This window comes from Perca flavescens, chromosome 3 (genome assembly GCF_004354835.1).
Source record: "Perca flavescens isolate YP-PL-M2 chromosome 3, PFLA_1.0, whole genome shotgun sequence".
Lineage (NCBI taxonomy): Eukaryota > Metazoa > Chordata > Actinopteri > Perciformes > Percidae > Perca > Perca flavescens.
Window position 1 is genome coordinate 4,495,060 of NC_041333.1, and position 25,628 is coordinate 4,520,687.

The 25,628-nt window shown below is 40.6% G+C and overlaps 1 protein-coding gene across 1 annotated transcript in view; it reads left to right on the forward strand.

Annotated features, from left to right (window-relative positions):
• The first annotated feature begins 1,520 nt into the window (after window positions 1-1,520).
• The window catches only part of LOC114549437 (plasma membrane calcium-transporting ATPase 1-like), a 48,255-nt gene continuing 24,147 nt past the window's right edge, over window positions 1,521-25,628 (forward strand). The window contains 11 exon segments of the mRNA XM_028569745.1: window positions 1,521-1,617; window positions 3,048-3,272; window positions 3,744-3,941; window positions 4,460-4,717; window positions 8,597-8,722; window positions 9,389-9,508; window positions 15,673-15,816; window positions 17,168-17,382; window positions 19,006-19,248; window positions 24,730-24,971; window positions 25,055-25,292. Of these exon segments, the coding sequence (XP_028425546.1) occupies window positions 3,122-3,272; window positions 3,744-3,941; window positions 4,460-4,717; window positions 8,597-8,722; window positions 9,389-9,508; window positions 15,673-15,816; window positions 17,168-17,382; window positions 19,006-19,248; window positions 24,730-24,971; window positions 25,055-25,292 (1,935 nt within the window). The 5' untranslated portion in view covers window positions 1,521-1,617; window positions 3,048-3,121.

The following is a 25,628-nucleotide window of genomic DNA, read 5'->3' on the forward strand; positions in this document are numbered from 1 at the left end:
TGAGGCAGTGGTAACCCCAGATCTCATTCAGGTCAGTGTCCAACATAACCTAATTACCTTTCCAGGCAGAGGAGTACTTCAACTTTGTGCCTCCATAGCTTCAGGGAATCTAGGCAGCTGCATGATAAGGGATACTTATACAGTTACTAAACCCGTAAAACTTGATTTTATCAGTTCTATAATTTCCTAATAATCTCATGTGTAACTGTAGATCCTTAGAAAGGTTCCCAGAAAAAACTAAGCAACCTGGTACAAGCCCTATTATAGGGAAAATGGAAGAATGAATTGGTAGCGAACCACTGAACATGCAATTTCATTTCATTTCATTTTATGTATTCATAAGGACAGCACACATTATTCCACATATCTGTAAATGTGCCAGTGTTAGCCAGATGGCTGCTTTTCAAATGCAGTCCTTTGGCCAGATGTTTTGAAACCAGAACAGCAAGACATTAGTACAGGTTAAAATTTACAGATGGAAGACAATTAGACACCATAAAGACAGCAACAAAATAAGCATTCTCAAGAAGCCATGCAGAGCAACAGGAAGCAGCAAGACATTAGTACAGTAATACATCACCAGTATTCACATTTAGTACATGTAGCCATGCAAGCAAGCAACAAAATACAGCCAAGCAACATTGATTATAGCAATTTTCTTAAAACATGCAAGCATCCAGTGCAGCAATAAGCAATGAGACAAAAAATGTAAAATAAAACACTCATGATAGAGATCTTGATAGAATTGTAAAAGTCCTAAAACTTCCAATGCTCCCATTATAGATTATAATTTTACAGTTTTGAATGCACTCATTTTTTTTTTTTTACCATATCTGTCACTGTCATAAATCCTACATGCTGTATATTAGGGCTGCATGATATTTTGTTTCATCGTCTAGCTACATCGCTTTGACTTTTATGCACATCATGTCTTTTTTTTTAAATATTGTTTTTTCTAAAATTATACTTAAAGAAATCCCAATATATCGCCTTATGCACAGTATCGAAATACTGGATCTTGCAAGGCATAAGGTTTAAAAAAAATAAAGAATCATGTTTTTAGTAAGTAGCTAAAGGAATTTTACTTTTTTTTATGGATCTATTTCAGCTTTTCCAATCAATACGAATTTTTTAAATCGTCTAATAATGAACAACTGATAATTTCCATCTTAATACATCAAGTCAAGTCAAGTGCATGGTCATATCTGTTTCACATATCGTTGTCTGTCTTCCCTGTAATTAGTAGCTATGTGGTATTAAATCTACCGTGTATATTGACAATATTGAAATCAAAATTATATATTGTCAATTTTGCTGGAATTTAGCCTACTTGACAATCTGAGAAGGGAATGTCTGTTTTATGAAATGAATGCCAGTTTAAGTCATTTTAAATATCGTGCAGTGGTTTAACATTACTGACGGTAGTCACTGTAGCCAAATATTCACTTAGTTTATTAAAAATGTCAGTCTTTTGGTTTCCATGGTTTCATAACGGTTTATCGTTCTGTGGGCGTGTCTTGTTGGTCCAACGGCAGCAGAGCGCGCATTTGGCTTTTTAAAATTAACACTAGCTAGTCTAATTTAATAGCTACACCTACTAGCTAAGTAAAGTGAAAGGTAAGCAGGTATAGCTAGCTATAGCTTTAGCTACGTTTTGTCGACACTAAGCTAACGTTAACGAAAAATATTCCCTTCGGTGTTGAGTGAATTTTGATCAGAGATTTATAATATAGCTAATGTTAGATTAAATTTGTCCGAGGCTAACATTAATGTTGCGGCAGTTAACTATAAAATGAACGTTAGCTTATGATAGCTAGTTTTAGTAGCTAGCTAACACGCCAGTTAATTTTCAAAAACGCGGTAAGTTAATTAAACGACCTGTCCGCTGAGTATTTGATGAATACATCGCCTTTTATTAATTAATAAGAATGCATAATGCAGTAACGTTAATCAATAATTTTATAAATATTCACTAACGTTTCTCCGAACTAACGTAGCTAGCTAGCTAACTTTACAGGTAAATTAACGTTAACGTCAGCTAGCTAGCTAACGTTAATGCACGACGGATGTCCGTAGACGACGGAGGCCAGAACCGTTGCATCCGCCGAAGTCTATTAATTCCGGACAATGGACGCCTCGAAGGGCATTATTAACTAGCTTATACCATGGTCACTTGCCACATAACCTATTTCAAGACAATTTATTTATATTTTAATGCGTTTTACCGTCGAGGGTTTGACTAATATGTGGAACAATCATTCCAATCCCATAGCTAAATATGCACAGCACTGTAGACGTTGTACATTGCTCCAGCAAATAAGACTGACCTTAGATACGACATGCCAGGCTTAGCAACGGGAGATAGTTACAGTCCGTTATGAGCCAGTAAGCTAATGAAAAGTTTCACCGAAACTCCTCAGTAACGTTACTTATATCACTTTTTTATGGACACCCTGCAGCCAATCAGAACGAGTTTTCACTCAGACCATGGTATAAAATTAAATAATAAAGTTAAGAGAGAGACAGAAATTGACGTTACACAGACTATGGATGACATAGGTTTGACACAGATTTAGGTAAGAGGAAACATTTGACAGAACACTGGTCTTATGTTTGGGAGTGCAAATGTACTGCATGATGTGCAAAGCCTATGGCTAAACCAACTGACCCGGTCTACTTTTTTGTAATTTACCTTACAGTGAGAAAGCCAATTTTGTCAGACAGTGACTTATGTATACATTAATTCAAGGTTCTTTATTGGTCACATGAACAATAGTAATAGAAGTAGTGTTCGTCATTGGCGATGAAAATCTCGGGCCCCACCAACAATGCTCAAATTCACTTCTTCCTCAGAATGTTAACTTAGATGGTGGTAACTACAGTATGTTAACATATTAAGTTCATCATAATGCTGATGGTTATGGACACAATTCTTTTTTTATGGTGATACACAACGTATATCTCAGTTTTTTCTAGGAAGTGGGCTAAATTTTCAGTTGTAAGTCATCCTCTCTCTGAAATTACCTGATTTATCCCCCTACATTCAGAGAGTCCCTGTCAGACCAGATCTGCACCTCAGGCCGACCCCTGAGTCTGTGTTCTTTGCCAGACATCTGTCGATATGGCCAACCACCGAACGCACTTCAGCTGCTCATTGCAGGAGCTGCGCTCCCTCATGGAGCTAAGAGGAGAAGAGTCAGTGACTAGGATCAAGGAGAAATACGGAGATGTTAACCTACTGTGTGCCAGGCTAAGAACGTCACCTGTTAAAGGTAAATTTATTTAGAAACTGCTTCTGTGTTCAGTATGTATCTCCACAGTCTTTCTGAAGCTGAAATACATCTTTTACATGCATATACATACATACATTTGGCTACATACATTTGCTAGTTTACTATGATGTGTGTGATAAAGAAGAGAGCAACCGTCTGATTTTACAGTAGATTTTACAATAGGACATGCATGGATTCAGATGGAACAGTGCATTTTAGGAGCATCCCTTTCCCATTGGAGTACATGAGCCTGCCTGTTTAGCTTATTACTGTTTAAATACGAAATATGTTTCTACATTTTCATGGTAGTTAACATTTTTAATCTGGTGTAGTTTTTAAAAAGGTTCAGTATAATCAAAATATTGACATTAACTTGGATCAAAAGATGTTACATTAAATATAAACTCAGGTAAATGGTGTAAGCCAGGTTTAGAGGAGGACTTGATGTTGCCTTTTTGTCTCCTGCTGCAGGTTTAGATGGAACATCGGAGGACATCGTCAGAAGGAGAGAAGAGTTTGGCCAGAACATCATCCCTCCACAAAAACCCAAAACATTTGTGGAGCTAGTGTGGGAAGCACTGCAGGATGTCACCCTGATCATCCTAATGCTGGCAGCCATCTTTTCACTGGCCCTGTCGTTCAACCACCCGCCCACGCATATACGACAAAGTACGTTTTTATTGTTATTTTACATAAAATTAGAATTAGATGAGCAGATGGTCAGAATATGTTCCCTGTTTTCTGTTGTCTTCAGTCAGTGAGGGGGTCTGGGGACCCATTTTCACCTGTTAATTAAATTCAGATCAGATCTAAGGCGATCGGATCACAAGTGTAGGTGAAAATACTCTCAGGACATTACTAAAAGCACATTCTGAGGTGGTCTGAGCCACATTTGTCCACATTCTTATAGCAGTAAAAACAGTATGTGTCCTGAGCCACATTAAAAAACGCCTACTCAACTGTGAGCAAAACTCATTTTAAGTATTTCTCATGTCACAGAAACCACTGAGTGAATGATGTGTTTTGGATGTTATTATCATACTGTTGCGGTTTTTTTCTGTTGCTGCCTGTTCTTATATCCCAAGCTGTCTGGGGCTCTGTGCATTCTGCGCTTTTTGAGTGTGTAAAGAAACAGGGGAACACATGTTCAAAAAACTAAAACTCCAGCCTGTGCTGTCTCTGTTCAGACTGTGGCAAAGCATCTGGTGGTGTGGAGGATGAAGGTGAGGCAGCGGCTGGATGGATCGAAGGCGCTGCCATCCTGCTGTCGGTGGTCTGCGTGGTCCTGGTGACAGCCTTTAACGACTGGAGCAAAGAGAAGCAGTTTCGCGGCCTTCAGAACCGCATAGAGCAGGACCAGAAGTTCACAGTTATCCGAGGGGGGCAGGTGATCCAGATCAAAGTGTCCGATATTGTCGTTGGAGACATTGCGCAAGCCAAATACGGTGAGAAAACAAAAAGCATGCACTTAGCAGAGCTTCCATTGGTTGAAAGTGATAATTAGAGCTGGATATTAAATCCCTATACTTTTCTGGTACTGACTGTAATGCATCCGTAGCAAGAAGATAACAAAAATTGTGCACAATCTTGATGACTTCTTTGATCATTCCACTTTTTACAACTTTGGCATCTTTTGCTCAGTGAAAAAAACAACATAACTACTGTTGACCAACTCAACAGTAGTTATGTTGATACCTAGAATGCATGTCTTTATGGTGGGAGGAAACCAGTGCACAGAAGAAAAACTCATGCGAACACAGTGAGAACAGGAGGAGAACATGCAAATTCCACATCGAAAGGCCCTGCCCGAACCGGGGAGTTTAATCAGCTGTTAGTTTTGGTAGAATTGCACACTTGGTAGTATGTGTGTATTTGTCTGCAGCTAATATATACTTTTTGTGCACATTTATTGTGGCGTTGTGTTTAAATGCATCAATCTGGTGTACTTTGACAGCTAAATTATGAGGCTAGATCTAGATCTATCAGATAGTTTTTATCAATTCTCAGAATTGATACAGTACAAATGCTTGATTTTGAGTGTGTTTAGTCTGAGTTGTTTTAGTTGAACTATAGTCATTGTCAGGATTTTTCCTATCCAGTTAATCCAATTCTTTCATTTCCATATATGTATTTGGTATACGCTCTGTGTTCACACCTTTTTTGGACATAGTCATGTGTATGCTGGGCCATTTCAGTGCAGTTACCGTAAAGGTCAAAAGAATGCAATGCAATGAATGAAGAAAATTCAGGTAACCTATGGGAACTAACTAGTATTGAAAATCTTCAAATGGCACTAGTTATTTATGTGATGCACCCAGTTCAATGTGACATGCTTTTGAGATTACATTTAGGTTACACTGCCACCACAAAATAAAGGAAGTGAATATAATGTAATTCATGGTCCTCAAAGAATTTAAATAATCAAAACTGAACAGCAATGAGTCTTGTCTTTTGTATTTTAGGGCTTTGACTCCGAACTTTGTTATTCGAATATAATTCGAATATTTAAAAAAAATATTGATATTTGAACGAATATTAGGCAGCCCTTAATATTTGAACCTGTTATGGGCATTGTTTTTTGTAAATGTGTTTGCTTGTAAATGTTTTTAATTCACGAGTTTAAACATGAAATCAAGGAGAGGGTTAATTTACGAACTCCGGCAAATGAAAACAGCTGGGCGTGTCCTTGAGCGGCGCCTCATGGCCTCAGTACAGGCAGGCCTACCGAGAACATCAGAAGTCCTATTCAAGGTCCTTGAGAGATGCACGTTCACAGTTCTATTCCAACATTATCTTTTTTCTACCATACATGACATCCTCAAACCGCAAACTCACTCTCATTCAGAAGCCACAGAAGAGAGGTGCAACAATTTCATTACTTTCTTCAGAAAAAAAGTAGACACCATCCGCTCCCTTCTATCCAGTTTCTCCACACTGCCTGTCCCGACTGCGGACCCACAGCCTGGGATTTCCCAACCTCTCAGCTGTTTTTTTGTCATCTCACAGCAAGAGGTTGAGGGCATCATCAAAAAGATGAAACCATCCACCTGTGCTCTGGACCCCTTCCCCACAGCCCTGGTAAAATCCAACCTCCATGCCATAAGTCCCCTCATCACAAAAGTCATTAACCACTCCCTCCAGGCTGGCCATCTTCCATCAACACTGAAAACCGCTGTCATCAGGCCATTTCTCAAAAAAACTACCCTAGACCAGAAGTCTTTGCCAACTACAGGCCCAAAGTAGTTGCCGCACAGCTTCAGGACCATCTAAAACAAAACAAGCTGTTCGAGAAATTTCAATCTGGTTTCCGCCCTGGCCACAGCACAGAAACACAAATGACCTGCGGATGACTACAGACGCTGGCTCCCCATCTCTTCTTATCCTCCTGGACTTGACTGCAGCATTCGACAATGTGGACCACAACATCCTCCTCCACCGCCTAATTTCCACTATCGGTGTTTCTGACTCTGTCCATGAGTGGTTCTCATCCTACCTCACCGGGAGAACTGAGCATGTCGCCTTGGGAGAGGCTAAATCCATGACTCACAACTTCACCTGTGGTGTCCCTCAAGGCTCAGTGCTCGGCCCCACCCTGTTTATTCTCTACATGCTCCCCCTAGGCCATGTCATCAGCCGGCATGGAATTTCATTCCACTGCTATGCTGATGACACTCAACTCTACCTCAGGACAAACCCAACCCCCTCTGCTGCCCTGCCATTATCCACTCTGACCACCTGCCTGGAGGTGATAAAGGTGTGGATGAAACAAAACTTTCTGCAGCTAAACAGTTCCAAGACTGAAGCCATTTTAGTCGGCACCCCACACCAGGTTCGGTCATCTGACATTACCAGCATCACCTTCTCTGGCCAAAATATTCCACTTTCAACATCAGCCACTAACCTGGGTGTTAAAATGGACTCTCATCTGACCTTTGAGGCTCACATCAAACATCTCAGACCTCCTTCTTTCACCTCAGGAACATCGCCAAACTCCGTCCCACACTCACTCCTGCAGATGCGGAAAAGCTTGTCCACGCTTTTGTCTCCTCCAGGCTGGACTACTGCAATGCGCTCCTCACCGGGATCCCTGAGAAAAGCCTTCAGAAGTTGCAGTATATCCAAAACAGCGCTGCTAGGATCCTGTTGAGGGTGCGCAAACATGACCACATCACCCCAATCCTCAAATCACTCCACTGGCTTCCTGTCTCACTCAGGGTTGAGTACAAGGTCTCCCTCCTTACTCACCAGTGCATCCATGGTGAAGCCCCCCCCTACCTCAAGGAACTCCTCACCCTACAGACCTCAACACGTACCCTCCGATCTGCCTCAGCATATCTTTTGAAACCTCCCAGGACAAAGCTCCGTACAATGGGAGATCGGGCTTTCTGCTCAGCTGCTCCCAGTCTGTGGAATGCTCTCCCTGACCACCTGAGGACACCACAGACTGTGGATGCTTTTAAACGTGGCCTTAAAACCCACCTTTTTAGGAGAGATTTTGAGTGAACTCATGCCCTTTTCCTTATTGTTTTTGTTTCATTTCATTCTATTTATTTACTTTTATTTTCATGCTCTCCATGTGTTTTTATTTTTTAGCACTATCATGTAGCACTTTGAGATTTGCGTAAATATAAAGTGCATTACAAATTAAATGTATTATTATTATTATTATTATTATTATTAATTTTTCCTGCTACAGATTTCCCACCGTGGTCAGAAAGAACAGGGGAGACGCATTGTTCCTCTCACTATGACTCTAGAGTCACTACTTACTCTGAAGCGACCAGTAATCACTGTCACTCTCTCACTCTATTACACGCACTCCCCACCCCCCCCCCCCACCCACACACACACACACACACACACACACACACATGCATGCTCAACGCACACACCAGCGCACAAGTATAAACATCAGACCACTTAGGTAGGCTACGGTAAAAGCTCCGTACTTCCTGTCGAAACTTCCTGTTTGTGTTTAATCCAGGGTCTGACTTTTAATAAAAAATAAACAGTTGTGGCAGTGTGTTTTTCTTCTGAAAACATCATTGCCTGCCTGTTGACTGATACACTGCCCTGTGGTGGACAGAACATATACAAAGTTTGATACCGATATAAGTCTTATTGAAGGCATTTAATTGTCAAAATATTATTAATAAAAATTTGAATATATTTGAATATCAATATTAATAAACAAACAAACTTTGAATATGATTTTTTGGGTAAAAGTCAAAGCCCTATTGTATTTCTGGTTTACCCACAGAGCCCACTGCCAGCAGATCATTAGGACTGTTATTACAATGTACCTGTGTGTATTGGTTTTCCAGGTGACCTCCTCCCTGCTGATGGCATCCTAATTCAGGCCAATGATTTGAAGATTGATGAGAGCTCTCTGACCGGAGAGTCGGATCATGTCAAGAAGAGTGTCAACAAAGACCCTATGTTGCTGTCAGGTGCTTCAACTCTTCTCCATTCACATCAAATTACAGCATATTTCGGTGTGACCTTAGCTGTTACTGTCAGCTCTTAGCAGCCAGTTTCTGCTGCTCATTTTTGACTCAAATCTGTTCATCTGGCTTTCACACCTACAGATGGAACACTAAATCTCTTCCTACACTGAAATAATACAACTTTGAACCACCTAAAATACTGAAAAAATGACAATATTTTTTATGTTAACTTAGTGTGTCATGGCCATGATTATTTTTGTGAGAGCCACCACAGTAACAGTGAATGATGATTTAAAAATAGATCATTTTAGGGGGCTTCCTATTGGACCAGAACTCGTAATGCCTTTTGTATGGTTCTCATGCACACATTCCTGCATGGACTGCATGCAGGAAGGGTACATGGACTCGGTTTGTGCCTCCCAAAATACAACATCGACAATCAGATCACCAATGCAGTGTTAAAGCCGAAAGGAACATGGAGACAAGTGGAAGACAACATGCATGCTGTACAAAGCGACATACAGCCACTGTAAAAGTTTTAACTAAGATCTGTCACTTTTATTTGCTTTCTTTTTCTACAGTGGCCTTGCTGGGTGCTTGCAGTAGATCTGTCCACAGCTCCCACTATGGTAAAATCCCTCTTTTTTTCTCTCTCTCTCTCTCTCTCAGGCACCCATGTGATGGAGGGCTCTGGCAAGTTTTTGGTCACCGCTGTAGGTGTGAACTCTCAGACAGGAATCATCTTAACACTGCTTTCTGCTTGTGAAGATGAGAAGAATGACAAAACAAGTAAGTTCAGTTTGTATGTCTCACAGAGAAGATACACTTCTAGGACACGTAAGAACAGGAATAGTAGTAGTAGTAAAAAAGTACAGATAAAAAAAATATATATACAGTACAGGCCAAAAGTTTGGACACACCTTCTCATTAGCTCAATCTAAATTAGCATCCCTAGCTGGAAGTGTCAATTTCATTGACAGCAGTTAACATTGATTTAAAAAAACCTGACTATTATAAAGACTCCATTATTTGAATACTGGCTTTAATTCGAGAATTTATGCTGTACATACCATCAGTGTTGGGCAAGTTACTTCCAAAATGTAATACATTATAGATTACTAGTTACTGTCATTTCAGAGTAATTAGTTATATTACAATATTTAGGGCTTAAAGTATTCCGGCACCGTGCCGGATCTCCGGCGTGCGGCCGTGAGGAAAAAAAAACTTGCATGCAGTTTAATATTTTCGAGTCAATTGATTTCACATACCAATCATATAAGAGGAACGCAGCTCTAACTAACGTAAGGTTGAAAGTAATCGGGCTTGGTGCCGGATTTCTGGCATATGAGTATTTAAAAAAAAAATTATAATAATTGAAAAGTACACATGGGATTTGTTTTTGATGCGCTGGGTTGAACAAATCATCAAACTTCCACCTACCAATGAAACGAGTTCTAGCCAATCAGATACAAAGTAGGGCGGGTCTTTGCCGAAAAGCGAGAGTGCGGTTTGGTCTCCGTGGTAACGTGACTAAAATAATCAAGGCAGAGTTTATCAAACATGGAGCATGTAGATACAGCTTTAGTTGAGAAAGGAGTTAAAAACAAATGGCGCTGGGCATGAATAGAAGACAAGAGGAAAAGGGTGGAGAAGGGAAGTCGTTTAGCACTTGGTGCCTCATTTTTGAGGGAGCCGGGTGCTTGCTTCTGCAGCGTATGTTCAAGAAAGACACTGTACGGCAGCAGCGGTAAGAAAGTGCTTGCTAGTCATTAGATGCTAGTCACAAAGCTTTGGTCCGTGCACTCTGTCATACAAGTAACGACCACTACCGCTGCGACTGCGCCTTCACTGACCGACCGTGTTTGTGATATAAACACAATAACGGTGCAGAACGCTTGAGGAGGTTCTATATACAATCAGTCACCAAGGGGCAACAGTTAACGAACACAGTCCCATAAACAAATACTCCCCACCCCCCGAAACATAATGATATTAAAAATAAATGTATGATAAGGAAAAAAGCGTTCAGCGTTACAATTCAGTGGTTGAAATGACTGCAGAAACGGATACATTTGCGACACAGAGTTGTTTACGCTGCGTTGAAGCGAGCTGTCCCGTCACGGTTCCCTGTGGTCAGAACCAGAACCAGAGAGGGTAACTGACAACATCTGTGTCCTGTCAGTGGCGACAGCAATGTGACTGAGCAGCTGACAGATAACATGTTGAGAATTAATGTTTAGTCTTCCTACACGTAATATTACATTTTATCAGCGGTGGAAAGTAACTATAGCCTTCCGTCGGCTACTTTGATTCAATTTTAATTGGGTATTTTTCATTTTCTCCTACTTATTAGGCTACTTCTAGTCCACCACAATTCAGAGTCAAGTAGGCCATTGAACGTTTTACTTAACTATTTATTTTATAGCTTTAGTTACTTTGCAGCGTCAGATTAATAATACAAAATAATATGAATAAATTATGATGTATTTCATATTCACAAGCTACCTGCCAAGAATACTTAACACAAAAGTAGTTTAAGCATTACAATTCAGAGACAATAATACTAATAATAACTAATTACTCTCAAATGACAGTAACTAGTAATCAATAATGTATTACATTTTGGAATTAACTTGCTCAACACTGGTGTCAATAGGCTAGCCTATCACACCTGCCATCTTTCCCATTAGTTGGGGGCAGTTAGAGAAGTGGAGGAATGGCTAGAAAACTAAAAGGTTTTAGAAAGGCCAGGTGCTGATTAACATAAGATAAAGGTAACAGTTAGGCTATTTATGTGATGTGATGGCAACTGACAATGCAATGTCACCCATGTCAAATTTTTAAAAGCGTATCTGAAAATATCTGACCCATGTTATTTATTAGCCTATAATTGTGTCTCTGTCAGGCTTAAATCTGTGCTTTTTTAGTAGTTGCTTTTGGCCTATTTAAAGTTGCTTATGAGTAAATCATTACTTAAACTACTTAATTTCCCTTCAGTAATCAGAAGAAGGCTACGTGTTAACCTGGTCTGACTCTCATCTTTAACACAGAAGTACTTAGGCATATTTATTAGCTCTCTCTGCCTCCTGTTGGTTAGACTAACAAATATATGGGCACAAAATATTGGACAGGATATAAGAAAACATTTGTATAGTAGTTTCACTACGCGTACAGCCATTCATTCACTCCTCTACACAGTAATAATAATGAATTGTAATCTAGAAGGTAGTGATGAGCCAAATAATGTATTTTCAGGTGGAAGAATTTTCCAAGGGCTATGCCTCCTGTACAACAGTTTGTTTTCAATTCAATGTTAGGAGTGATAGCAGTAATTGTATAACATTTATGGTCTACTTGTATATGGTTATGGAGTAACTAAAAAATCTTGATAGGTGAAATTATATTATGTAGTATGGTGTAGGGCTGTCAACGAATATTCTAAATTCGAATATATATTTGAATATTTAAAAAAAAAAACGCTCGCGGTAGCAGAGGCTGTCTGGCTGTCTGCTTTGCTAGCGCGCCTGAAAGCTGTTACATACTGGATGCAGCCCAGCTGGCGCATACAAATGTGACATCATGAGATCGCCGTGACTATTTATACCCCGCTGGTGGTCGCGACACTAGCTGAAGTCTTCTCCTGAACAGCGGTGGCGCAAATGAGCAAAGGCGACGCTGCCCTTTCTACAGACTAGAAGAAGAAGAAAAAGGTAAACAACGGCAGAACTGGCAGCAGCAGCATTGCCGTCAATGCTTCGATTTGATTCACTGACCTACTTGGTGGGATCGAGCCTTTCATTCACCATAAAAGAACTCATCTTAACCCGGTAAGTTTACCAGAGAGACCTGACAGCACGTTGTCGGCGAACTCATTCAGGCTCCTGTTTCCACTTTGTCACGCGCCGCTGAAAAAAAAGAGCCGTGCGCAACCTCGGCGTCACAATGTCGCCCGCCACCTTGGATGCATGCGCAACCAGATGTTCGAATAGTTCGAATATTCTGTGTTATTTTAGAGGGAATATTTGAATGTCATTTTTGAGCAATTTTGACAGCCCTAGTATGGTGTTAGGTATCTCATAGTTTTCTCATTGGTGAGTGCAACGGTGGAGCATATATTGGCGGTGGGCTTTCGGTGATTGGTGCACGCACGCGCAGGGGGGGGTTGTACTCATAAAATTTCTTCAAGGTTGGCAGGTCTGAAATAGCTGGATCGGGGATCAGAAAAGTTAACAGATCCACAGGCCGATCCAGTTTTATTTCTTCCTCCATTGCAGCCTCTGGACCCCTGTTAACTGCGTACCCTTCTCACTCATGGTAGTAACTTTATAACACAAGAATTAATAACCCACAACTAACTCTCTTTAAAAGGACAAAACACCATAGCATATAACAATTTTTGACTTAGTTTCTAACACTAATAATTTTACATTTACAAATGTACACCGCCCAATGGCATGCTGGGTAACATTATAGCTGCTAGCTAGCCAGGTAGCATAACAGTCTGTTAAGCTGGGAGAGGCTCCGGTCGGTAGGCTACTGCACATTCAAGAACCGAGAAGAAAGTTAGCTAGAGGATGATTAGAGACCGGAGATACACCAGAACAACGTGTGCTCAAGAGAGGAGCCGTCTGTTGTTACGAAGTTTTTTGTTTCTAAAAAATCTGACATAATTTACCCACAGTTGTTGCCCGTCACTCTAACGTTACTTGGTCGTGCTAACGTTACCGTACACGTTACTGTGCTAACGTTAAAGACATGTCACCTCAAGCATGCAGCGGAGCAACATTATGAACGCAATAACAATCCACCTATGGTCCCGCTACAGACCGTTGAGAAAGACGGGTTCAGAGCAATGATTAAAACACTGGATTTAAGATGTCTTGCCTCGCTGAAATACGTCTGCCAACCTACTAACATTATTCAAACACCAAAGGAGGCTGACAGCGGAGCTCCGTTCAGTCGCCCACTACAACCACACTACAACAACCTAACTTACCTGTGGCCAAGGTAGTGTTTATACAACTAGCTTACAACTATTTTGTTTTGAAAGGGAAACAATGTTAAAGTTGTTTGTATGTGTAGGCTATTCATTTGATTTGAGTTTATTTTACTACTTTGCAGTTTGCACAATAAAAATAATTTAGCTTCTGTAACTGTTTCATGGATTCTCCTTCATATAAAGTTATTGTATAATGTCGTGGAGCCAAACCCTTTAGTAATCAAAGCTTTTAATAAACATGATGACATTAACATGTTTTTGTGATATTCTATGTACTCCTGACAGTAGAATAAGCCATTATAAACCTATATAAAAGTGGACCATTATTGAAGGCCCATTATTGTTATTTATTTAAATTTATTTTAAGAAGTTTGATTACATATATATTTTCAATTTGAATGCACAATTGTTTTTTAAATAACAAATAAATAAGAATTCAATACATTACATCTATGTTATTTTGTCTTAATTAATAATAATAATAATAATACATAAGTTTTATATAGCACTTTACATGGAACTCAAAGACGCTTTACAAACAAAAGAAAGAAAGAAACAAACAAACAAACAAACAAACAAGATAAGTAAATTATGGATAGGCCAATTGAAACAGTGAAAAAGTGAGTTTTGAGCAGTTTTTTATAGGTGTTCAGTGAGTCCGAGTTTCTGATGTGGATGGGGAGTGAGTTCCAGAGGGTGGGGGCAGCTATTGCAAAGGCTCGGTCCCCCAGAGTTCGGTGGGTTGATTTGGTGATGGGTTTGAGGAGGTTTAAGTCTGCTAGTTAGTTAGGTGCCTTTAGTCTTATTAATTAATTCAGCAACGGTATTGATCGGTATCGGGTATCAACAGATACACAAAGCCTTGGCATCGGTATCTGAAAAAGTCGGATCAGTGCATCCCTAGTGCTAACGCCGAGTTTATGCTAGGTTGAGACTGGGAGCAGGATGCACCGCGGCTGCCACCAACATTAACCAGGGTCAGATACACTTTGTTTAGTGGTAGGCTACATCGTTTGAGTTGTGGCCGTGTTGTACTTATACACGGCATCTCAGTGTATGCTAAGTCATTTTTTTTAAATCAAAATGGTCCCACGCCACACTCAGCCGTGTCCTCTTCATGATTACTTTTGAAATCAAAACGGAAACTCGCAGCCAGGTAACTGAGTATGGAGTCAAATATTGCCCCCGGGTGGTAAAATGTTTAATTGCTGCCACACTGTGAAATTAATTTCATTGCTTCAAGACTCACGCTACGCAACGCAACCAGCATTAGTTTAATTGATAACAAATTAACGTGATCGACAAAATTCTTAATAATCAATTATCGATCGTCGAGTAATCATGCCCATCCCTAGCTCGGACACACAGCTGTCCGCACTTACGCACCGTCACCTGTTGGGACACAGATGTTGTCCGTACCGTCTCAGCTTCTGGCTCTGACCACAGGATCAGTGACGGGACAGCACCTTGCTTAAATGTAGTGTAAATAACTCCTAAAAAAATGTCCATCTCGCACATGTATCTGTCTCTGCAGTCATCCCAGACATTGAATTCCAGCAACAGGAAATAACACTCGCAGATTTTTCTCTGTCGAAATGTTTCGCAGTTAAACGTTAAAAAAACGTTGTTAAAAAAAAATAAATAAAACACCACTAAATATCGGCACTAAATGCATTGTAACTTGCGTTACTGAGATTGTAACTTGCGTTACTGAGATTGTAACGGGTATAATATTACCAAAATTTTAATTGTAATGTGTTACATTACTGTGTTACAGCAAAAAGGAATGCATTATTGTAATTGCGTTCATTTTTTAAAGCGTTACTCCCAACAGTGAATACCATACATTGCATAATGTAAAACCATAAAATTGGTTTTGACCTGACAGCAGCAGGTTTGATGGTTTTTGTCCAAACACCTGAAATGTTTTAATGACTTCCTGTCTCCTCTGTAGAAAAAACCCAGGTTGCACCCATGGTAGAGATGCAACCGCTTAACGAGGAGAAAGAACCAGACAAGAAGACAACGCCACCAAAGAAGGAGAAGTCTGTTCTCCAGGGGAAGCTGTGCAAAATGGCTATGCAGATCGGCAAAGCAGGTGTCAAAAAGAATCACATGAATGATAAACAGAGTGTGAATGTCACAGTGATGTACGTAGATATCAACACCACCTCCCCGCTGGGTAGAGTTAGACGTTAGATTCTCTGCCCGAGCCCGAACTGGACCCGACCCGGGCCGACATTTCCCGCTACTATCCTCGGGCCGGGCCCAATATCAACCTTTTGTGTTTTTTTAAACGTTACTTGATTAGCCTAATTGGGTGGGGAGAAAGCTATGCCATAATTATGCTCAGCGTCTCCTCCACTCGCACGCATCACACCGGGCCTGCTGTGCTGTATGGTGTAGCTTAAGTGTAGCATGGAGCTTGAAGATGTAAAGAAAAAAATTTTAACTGGATAAGTAGCCTACTTTTGAGCAAGTTTGGAGGAAAGTCGGAGGTATGGAACCATTTTAAACAAGTCGTGGGCAGTGACGACATATGTGTTGGCTTTGTCGAGTGCATTAAGCGTGGCACGCTGCTCGCCAATGACAGCAAAAAAAATGGGGACGATGAATAGACACATGAAGCAGGCTGGCTATAGCAGAAAAGGTGATAGTCAGCCTTCAATGTCCTCTTTTGTTACTTCTCCAAGCAAACCCCTTCTAAACAGATTTCTGCAGTTCAAACAACTTGGAATTGTAGTTGAGAACGTCAGTTATAACGGCCCACGTATTAAAAAAAATAACAGGTTTAAATCGGGCTTGGGCTCATAATTACAGTTAATGTGTAACTTGGACACAACGTGCACGGGCTCGGGTAGGCTCAGGCTTGATTTTTTGGGTCTGATCTAAGCTATAGTCCACATGTTACTGTGCTCTTCCACAATGAAACAATCCACGGGACTTTTATTATAGATAGATGAAACCGCCACATGTGGTGGACATGAGGGATTGATTAAACTTTAGTGCAAATCTTTTTTATAATAATGAAGTCCGTTACATTCAAGCCATATCCATATTAGTTGATATGAAGCTAATTAAGAGCTCCACAAAACTCTCTCTATTTCTCAGTATGGCTATGTTTAAAAAAAATGGTGTCCTCCGGTGACTTTTGTGTGCAGAAACTCATTATTAACATAATTAACTGTTAACCGACAATTAGAATTAGTTAAAAATATATTATTAAAAATGTTTTTTTTGTATGTAATGTAAGTAAATACATCTCATGGGGGTGACAAGTGCAACCACACGTGCCTTTTATTGGAGTAGCTTATTGGAAGAGTTGCAGTTGCAGTTCTTCACTGCTCCTCATTGTACATAACATGTCAGGTTCAGGTTTATAGCTGAACTAAACCCACTATGTCTTTTCCTTTCTTTGTCTGCATCTGTCTTTCTGTCTATGTCTTTAGGTCTGATCGTTGCATCTCTCACTGTCGCCATCCTCATCATTCGCTTCCTGATCGATACTTTCTTGATTGAGAGGGTCCCTTGGTCCAACGATTGTCTGCCCATCTATGGGCAGTTCTTGGTCAAATTCTTCATCATTGGCGTGACGGTGCTGGTGGTGGCCGTGCCTGAAGGTCTTCCTCTGGCTGTCACCATCTCCCTGGCCTATTCAGTCAAGGTCTCTTGTATTTACAGCATTATACATCCTGTCACTCAGAACATATACAGTCTATCTGCTAAAACTCTCAATTTTTTATATATAATACCATTAGAATAGCATTCCTTGTTATTTGTAATATTCAAATTATATTTGAATATTCAATGCTCAAATTTAGCTTTTAAATAATATTTGCTACACTACTCAGGCTTATGCATTGCCATGCCGGAATGGGAGAGAAACGTGCTCTGGTTTATTGGCATTTCTTTAAACCAATCATAACCCTATTGGGCAGCGCTAAGCGGCGAACGGAGCAACGGTGCCGCGGCAAAATAGCCTCGGAAAGGAACTTGTTTTGGTGGAACATGTAAACATTTTTGGACATTATTTTATCCATTATCTTAATACAGTGTAACTACTTCAGCATGTAAATAATGCACCTAAAATACAAACGTTTTCCGACATGCACTCTAACAATGCAGCCCTAATTCTGATAACGTGGGGGGCCGCCACGGTCAAATCAACATAGAGGAAACACTGTCCTCATAAATCCACCGGAGTTTAAAATTACAACACAAAGAAAAGCGGAAGGTGACGGACATGTGGTCGAAATGAGCAGCAGCACCTCAATAATCCCAGAAATGAATTGTCATGGCACATTGCATTTTCCTTATTAGTTGCCTTTTTTTCTGGCACATCGCTTTGCTACATTTATTTTTAACCACGAGCACACAGCGACAAACATGACTCAACAGAGAACCCTGTAATGAAGCATTATTTAAGAAGTGTAGTGAAGCGGCTCTGTCGCAAATGCTAACGGTGCTCGGTAAGCATACTGACAGCATGTTTGAAAGCACAGCCGAAATAGAGTCATAAACATTAATGTTAGTGTAAGCCACCATGCTATGAGCATTGATAACTATGCCAAAAGGTGCTGTCATTACTTTTTTGCAATTTATTAGCAAACTGTTTTTTTGCAGATAATCATGTTAAATTGAATACAGCTATTAGAAGATAATATATGAAGTCAAAGCTGACTGACAGCTAAAGGGGAGCTAACGTTAATAATGCTATAAATAATAAAAAAAATAATTTGAAAACAGCTGAGCTCATATAACTCGCTACGCAGTTAGGAAACAACAAGAACGAGCTAATTGATGAATGATAACATGAGCATTTTGACTTGGTGAATGTCAATTTTGATTTCATGTTTAAAGAGTATTTCTTATCCATTTAACTCACAAGCTGCAGCCTGTCACTTTCTCCCTACTACGTAGTCTCTACCGGAGTTATGCCCAAAGATCTCACAATGCCTTATGTTGCCCTCTCCTGCTAACTTATTTTTTGTATATTACGTGACGTGACTTAAACATTTTGTTTTCACATGCGGGTAGGCCAAGGCAAGAAGGGCAACGTTAGCCAACACATTAATAAATGTCAGTTTTTAATTAGTATAGGATAGATAATAGTTATTAGTATAGTAATTTTAATATTTTTGTAGGCACTCAGCGGGTGTAAAGTTCTTACAGAATTGTGTATTGTCCCCCTTGGTTGGAGCTGTGACCCCTAGGCCCATTTGAACCCTCCAGCCAATCCTGGATCAAACACTGTTCATTCTGTAAATGTTTTTTCCTCTTTTTTCAGAAAATGATGAAGGACAACAATTTGGTTCGCCACCTGGATGCCTGTGAGACGATGGGCAACGCCACGGCCATCTGCTCTGACAAGACGGGCACGCTCACTATGAACCGCATGACGGTGGTGCAGACATACATTGCTGGACGCTACTACAAGAAGTTGCCAAAGCCGGACCAGATCCCTGCCCTGATCCTGGACCTGCTTATCCAGGGCATCGGGGTCAACTGTGCCTATACCAGCAAGATTATGGTGAGCTGTAAAAAAAAAAAAAAAAAAAAAAAAAAGGGCGTCCATTCTGGAAGCTTTGTGAGTTAAGCATTTGGCTAAGAGAGCAGGTTTGTTTGGAGAACTGCCACTGCAGCTCAAGACTCATCTGATCACTGCCTCCTGGATCCACTGCACAGACCAGAGCACACATATATCTTATCAGTTATCACTCTCAGTTGTTATTATTATTATCTATATTCATGAGTAATTCTCAACTAAACTTACCTAAAAATATTTTTTTATCCATCAATCACAATGTTCCTGTTTTAGCAATAGGACACCTAAAAATATCAGGAGGTAACTTTAAAGGACCACCTCAATGTTATTTTTCATGGTTTCAAAAATTAAAGGGTAACTATCATTTTTCTGGGCCCCATTTCCCTATGCATTTGCAGGGCTCCAGACTAACTTTTTGCCTTGGTTGCACTGGTGCACCTAACTTTTTTATTTATGTGCACCAGCACAAAATTTCGCGTCGCCGTTAACGCTGAATGGCGATACACAATATATAGCTCTGTATTTTTTTACAAAGTGGGCTAAATGTTCAGTTTTAAGTCAAAGCGACTTTTCACAAGCTCTTTTAATAAAACCGATTGTGATTAAAATAAAATGCAAAGACAGGGTTTCCATTACTAGTTTGAAAATATACAGCTGCAACAAATGTAAATGAAAGTTATCTGAAATAAATAGCCTAGGATATATTAAAATATATATATATATCTGAGAAAGCTCCTTCACTTGTTTTCAACAACACTAACAGATGAAAAAGAGAGACGATGCCCGGATAGCTCAGCTGGTATATATAGAGGTTTGACTCTGGCCTGCAGCTCTTTCCTGCTTGTCATTCCCCCCTCTCTCTCCCCTTTCATGTCTTCAGCTTTCCTATCAAAATAAAGGCCGAAATCTTAAAAAAATAAAATAAAACAGAGAAAGACATAGGGAGACAGAGAGAGACAGAGGGAGTGTGATGTACTGAAACGTATTCTACTCACAGAGTGACGGCTGACTCATTATGAATGGGTCCAGCACGCATCGAATGCGCTTGGCGGGTCAGCGGCGTTACACACGTCTTGTGTAGGCTATGAAATGTCTGTATCGTCACTGCGCTGCATTTTTATGAACTATGATATTCTGGCCATGGGTCACATCTCTCGCCCAGGTCCAGCAGGCTCCGTCTTCAAGCTATTACTCAACGAACTGGAGTTATTATATATATATTATATATTCAACAACAACAAAACGGATGCGTGAGATAAAGCTGTTTTCACACATAGGCCTACAGGTAATTCACTTCTCGTTCCTCGCTAAAAGTTCACATCATTTTAACGTTATTGCACAACCTTGCCCCTGTTTTCTCGTGTTGCTGAGTAACGTACGTTAATCCCATGATGGTCTCTTGAATGTAGCACACCTGTAGCAAGCTCCGCCATAGCGATAAAAACCAACGTCAAAGCAAGGCTCCGTGCTACAAAGCGCCGATTGATTGTGTTGAGCCGCAAAAGAGTTCCTCAACACCGCCTCTGGTGCCCCGCATGGTGCTCCGTCAGGTCAGCTGTAGTTGGTGGTTCAGATATCCGAGAATAGGTGACTGACGGCCGGGGACGGTGCACCGCGAGCTGCCGGTCATTTCGGTGGAGATTACAATTAAGTAAGTAATGAAACGACTGGTTAAGAAAATAATTAACGTTAGTCCCTGTCGCTGCCATGTTGTTTGTGTATCTGCTCAGAAGTGGTAAACGCGCACGGGGGGAGGGCTGAGCCCGTTCTGAGCTACGGGAGCCCAGAGGAGCGTCGGCGGATGTTAAGGAGAAAATCGATTTTTATTTAAACAAAATCGACGTCAACTACACATTCGAGTTAATCGATAAAATCGATTTATCGCCCAGCCCTAGTCACACCCTTAGAAATTTTGGTCTCACTCTAGAGCAGGGGTCGGCAACCTTAGGCAACCTTAAGCAATGGCACGCTGGCAATATGTGTGCAAGAGAGTTATTGATGTGTTGACATCATGGTTGAAATGCTGAAGCACTCTCTCATCCGCATGCCAAATTACAACGTTCACAGTTGCCGACATCATAGGTGCCGATACCGTGGGTGCTCAAGCTCCGGAGCACCCACGAAAAATACTAAGCACCCACGTGTGCCAGACTGCCAGCTCATTTTTACATTAATTTAATATTAAACATTGCAGGTGGTGCAAAGTGGAGCGTCTGTCATAGTGTGATTGGTCATGTTGGTGGCATTGATTTATAATTTCCCACGAAGCTGATTAAACTTCTCATCTCCAATCCTATCTGTGAGAAGTGGCGCTGTCCTGAGTTGAAAGCTAGCTTACTTTACGGCGTGTGTGTTCGTGTCGGCTGCTGTTCATTTCCTAAGGTTCTGAAATGCAAACATTTTTGACTACTTTTTTTTTTTTAAAGGGTGTGCACGTGTGAGCACCCACGGAGGAAAACATAAATCGGCGCCTGTGCGCAACCTGTTATTTACGGTAGTTTGATTGACTCATATCTCTGACTGGGAACAATACAAAGAGGATTACCAATGGCCGCTGGGGCAGATGAACTAACGCTAGTCTTGTTACTGTAAGGAGGCTACAATTAAACGTTCGTGAGTTAAAAGTCAATACTTATCAGTGCACTCACCTGTGTAGACCGGCATCAACATGTAGAAAGCGATATTTCAATCTGCTCTGTCTGCTCAGTCCACTCTTGTCCACCGCACTCTTGTTTTACGCAAACACAGCTCTACTCTGCAAATAGCTATTTTTTACAAAACAATCTAAAAGAAAAGCTGTCGGTTTGTAGTCTATTTATCTTAGTTTGCAGGGAATCTTGAAATTTCGACAATTTCTTATAAACTTAAGCTGTCTGAAGAAACCATCCTCTCCGCTGGAGCGGTAAATATGGATGCATTATAAGACCAAAACAAATACATGTGGCTACTTAATATGCACGTGAATGACGCAATAGTTATGTTTGTGTTCTTCATTCTTGATAATGATGCTGGTTGTGTTATTATTATTTTGCCACAGCATCGTTTCATTGAAAATGAGGCATACAGGACCTGCTTATCACTCCATTCATCATTAAAGCTGGGCTTTTCCACAACTTTTCGCTTCAGGCTCTTTGACAGTGATATTTTTGTCAGCCCATTTTCCACCAATCAGGACGCTGCATACTAAAACCATGTTTCCATAATAATAATAATAATAATATACAATAATAATAATAATAATTACAAGGTCCTGATTATTACAGATTCCCTGGATATTACATTTTGATGTGATGTCATAAAAAAAATTTATGTTAACATGGCACACTAATAAACAAGAAATTTTGAAAAGGGCACTTCATATCAGAAAGGTTGCCGACCCCTGCTCTAGAGCCCTGATTTGTGTCTAATAGACTGGTGTGTAATGAATTTGGTCCAGTATTGAGCGAGATCGCAATGACGGACCGGCGCGAATCGAGCTGTAATGTAACCTAATGTGGCAATTGTAGAGCCTTGATTTTTGTCCAATAAAAGTGATTTTGTTTTGGTACTGCTCAGATTGTTACTAAAAGTGTCTGACAACATTATCAATCTCAGGACGTGATTTTTTGTCTAAAGACAAAATAAGTGTTTGTGTGGAGAGTGAAACGCGAGACGAGAAAAAGGCGTTCAGGTAGTGTGTTGTTACGGAGTAGGCTACAGAAATTATAGGCTCCTGTTATCTAAAAGATTTTCATTGTAATTGCTCAATATTTAAATGATTTCGACAATCAATGTGTATTCATTTGAGCCAGAGTACAGGCTATAGATAAAGTAGCCTAAAGGCTACAGATGAAGAGCGGACGAGGGGAAAGAGAGAGAGAGAGAGAGAGAGAGAGAGAGAGAGAGGCTGCAGCTGTAATGTTTTGTGCGGTCATTAGGCTATAATACATCCATGGTTTCATGTTATCTAAAAGATTTTTAATAACAACAATTTTGTTCATGTATTTGCTCATGTCACAGCCCTGTTGATTACAGGAGGAAATCAGCATTGTGTCCAAGGTATATCACTGGACACATCCAGACCACAGATATCTGGCAGCAACAGGTCCCACTCCTGACAACGTATTCTTTGGGCATATAGGAGCACAGCACCCACGGGAGCGCTACCAATATCCAGAGCCCCGCAGCCCTCCAGCTGCTGCTTCGCCCTCCTCCGCCCGCTGCCTCTCGCAACTCGCTCCCTCTTTGTCCGTAACGTAGGCTATCCTGGCTGAAATTAATACATGTGGTCATCGAACTATAACAACCTCATCCACATTCAAATAATTTAAATATTGAGTCATTACATTAAAAATCTTTTAGATAACAGGAGCCTATAATTTCTGCGGCCTACTCCGTAACTATAATTTCTGCAGCCTACTCCGTAACAACATACTACCTGAAAGTCTTTTTCTTGTCTGGCGTTTCACTCTCCACACCGCTGTCTTGGGACAAAAAGTAACGTCCTGAGATCGATAATGTTGTCAGACACTTTCAGTAACAATCTGAGCCAGTCAGTAGCAAAAAGAAATCACTTTTATTGGACAAAAATCAAGGCTCCACAATTGAATCATTAGGTGACATTGTAGCTCGGTTCGCGCTGGCCCGTCATTATGATCTCGCTCAATACTGGACCAAATTCAAAGATTTTTGGTCACATCAGTCTATTTGACACAAATGCATGGGGAAATGGGACCCAGGTTAAAAAAAGACAGTAGTTACCCTTTAACTACAAATCCTGTAACTTTGCGCTAAATTAAAATCGATGCACCGAAGAGAGCAAAGAAGAAACAAACAAAGTTGTGAGGTTTCAGTTTGTCCATGAATAAATGCTGCTCTAGACCAACATTTGAGGCTGTGGTTCATAATTGCCATGGAATGAAACATAGGTTTGGTCTGTTTAACAACGTGACATTAATTACACACTTCAGATGAATAATCCAATACAATAAATTGTTGAAAATAGCATGATTACATTGTTGAATTCATTAAATTTAAGCAGTCCTCAATTTTTTGTCTCAAACATTGCTTAACCATGTCATATAATTTGCTACTTCAGTACACTTTAAGAAAAGATATTACTGGGACCACTACAGATGAACATTTAATGTCCATGAATTCAGATTATTAACACAGCTGACTTTCCCTAAAACAATTTAGCCACAATTAAGCACATTGACCATACATGGTCCAGCCATATACGTTTCAACCTAGTCTTGTTAAAGTGAATAGAATATAATACTGTATATTATACCTTTGACCTTGAAAACTGAACACTGTTACCTGCTTTGTGTTTGTTGAAATTTGTGTCTTGTTGCTGTTGGAGTTATGTTATCATTATGTGCTGCTGCATTTATGCGTTTAATTCCCACACCATGTGAAGAAGCAGATTTGTCATTAAAAACTCATGCTGTGATTTAACATCCTCTCTGCTGCTGCTTCCTGCAGCCACCAGAGAAGGAGAGCGGGCTGGCTCGCCAGGTAGGAAACAAGACCGAATGTGCCTTACTTGGATTATGCCTCAACCTGCACCGAGACTACCAGAGGGTCCGCAGCAAAATTCCAGAAGAGAAGCTGTTCAAGGTCTACACCTTCAACTCTGCGAGGAAGTCCATGAGCACCGTGCTAAAGAACCATGATGGCAGCTACCGAATGTACAGCAAGGGGGCTTCTGAGATCCTGCTCAGGAAGTAGGTTGACTGCTGCTGCTCACACAGCTCTGTGCAGCTCTCATGTTAGATGATGATCACATAACTCTTTCCTGTGGTTCCAGGTGCTGTCAGATCCTGATAGAGCCCGGCAAGGCCAAAGCCTTCAAACGTCAGGACCAAGAAAACCTGGTGAAGAAGGTGGTTGAGTCGATGGCGTCAGAGGGCCTAAGGACAATCTGCCTCGCTTACAGAGACTTTCCTACCTCTGACGGAGAGCCTAACTGGGAAGACGAGGTCGGCATCCTCACCAACCTAACCTGTATTGCACTGGTTGGCATTGAGGATCCGGTACGACCTGAGGTATGTCAGCCCTGTCTTTTTAAAGAGACACAGGGAGGCAACCGGCCAATCACTGTAAAAATACAGAGTACAAGTCACTGCTCACAGAATATCTGAAGAGAAGCTCCTTGAAACAAGATGGTCCGTTCTTATTTTAAGTCTCTTTAGGGTTTGATGTAAAATTACTTCATGAGGCTTTTTCACTCATAAAATCAAAGTTTGTATTTTAGTTTAGCATCTTAGAGTAAGTGGGCATTCACACAGCTTGCGTCAGCCGGTGCGGCAAAAATGCAGGTCTTTGCATTTATTTTGAATGAGGGTAGTGCGTTTAGGCGGTGGGGTTTGCTGCAGGGGTGA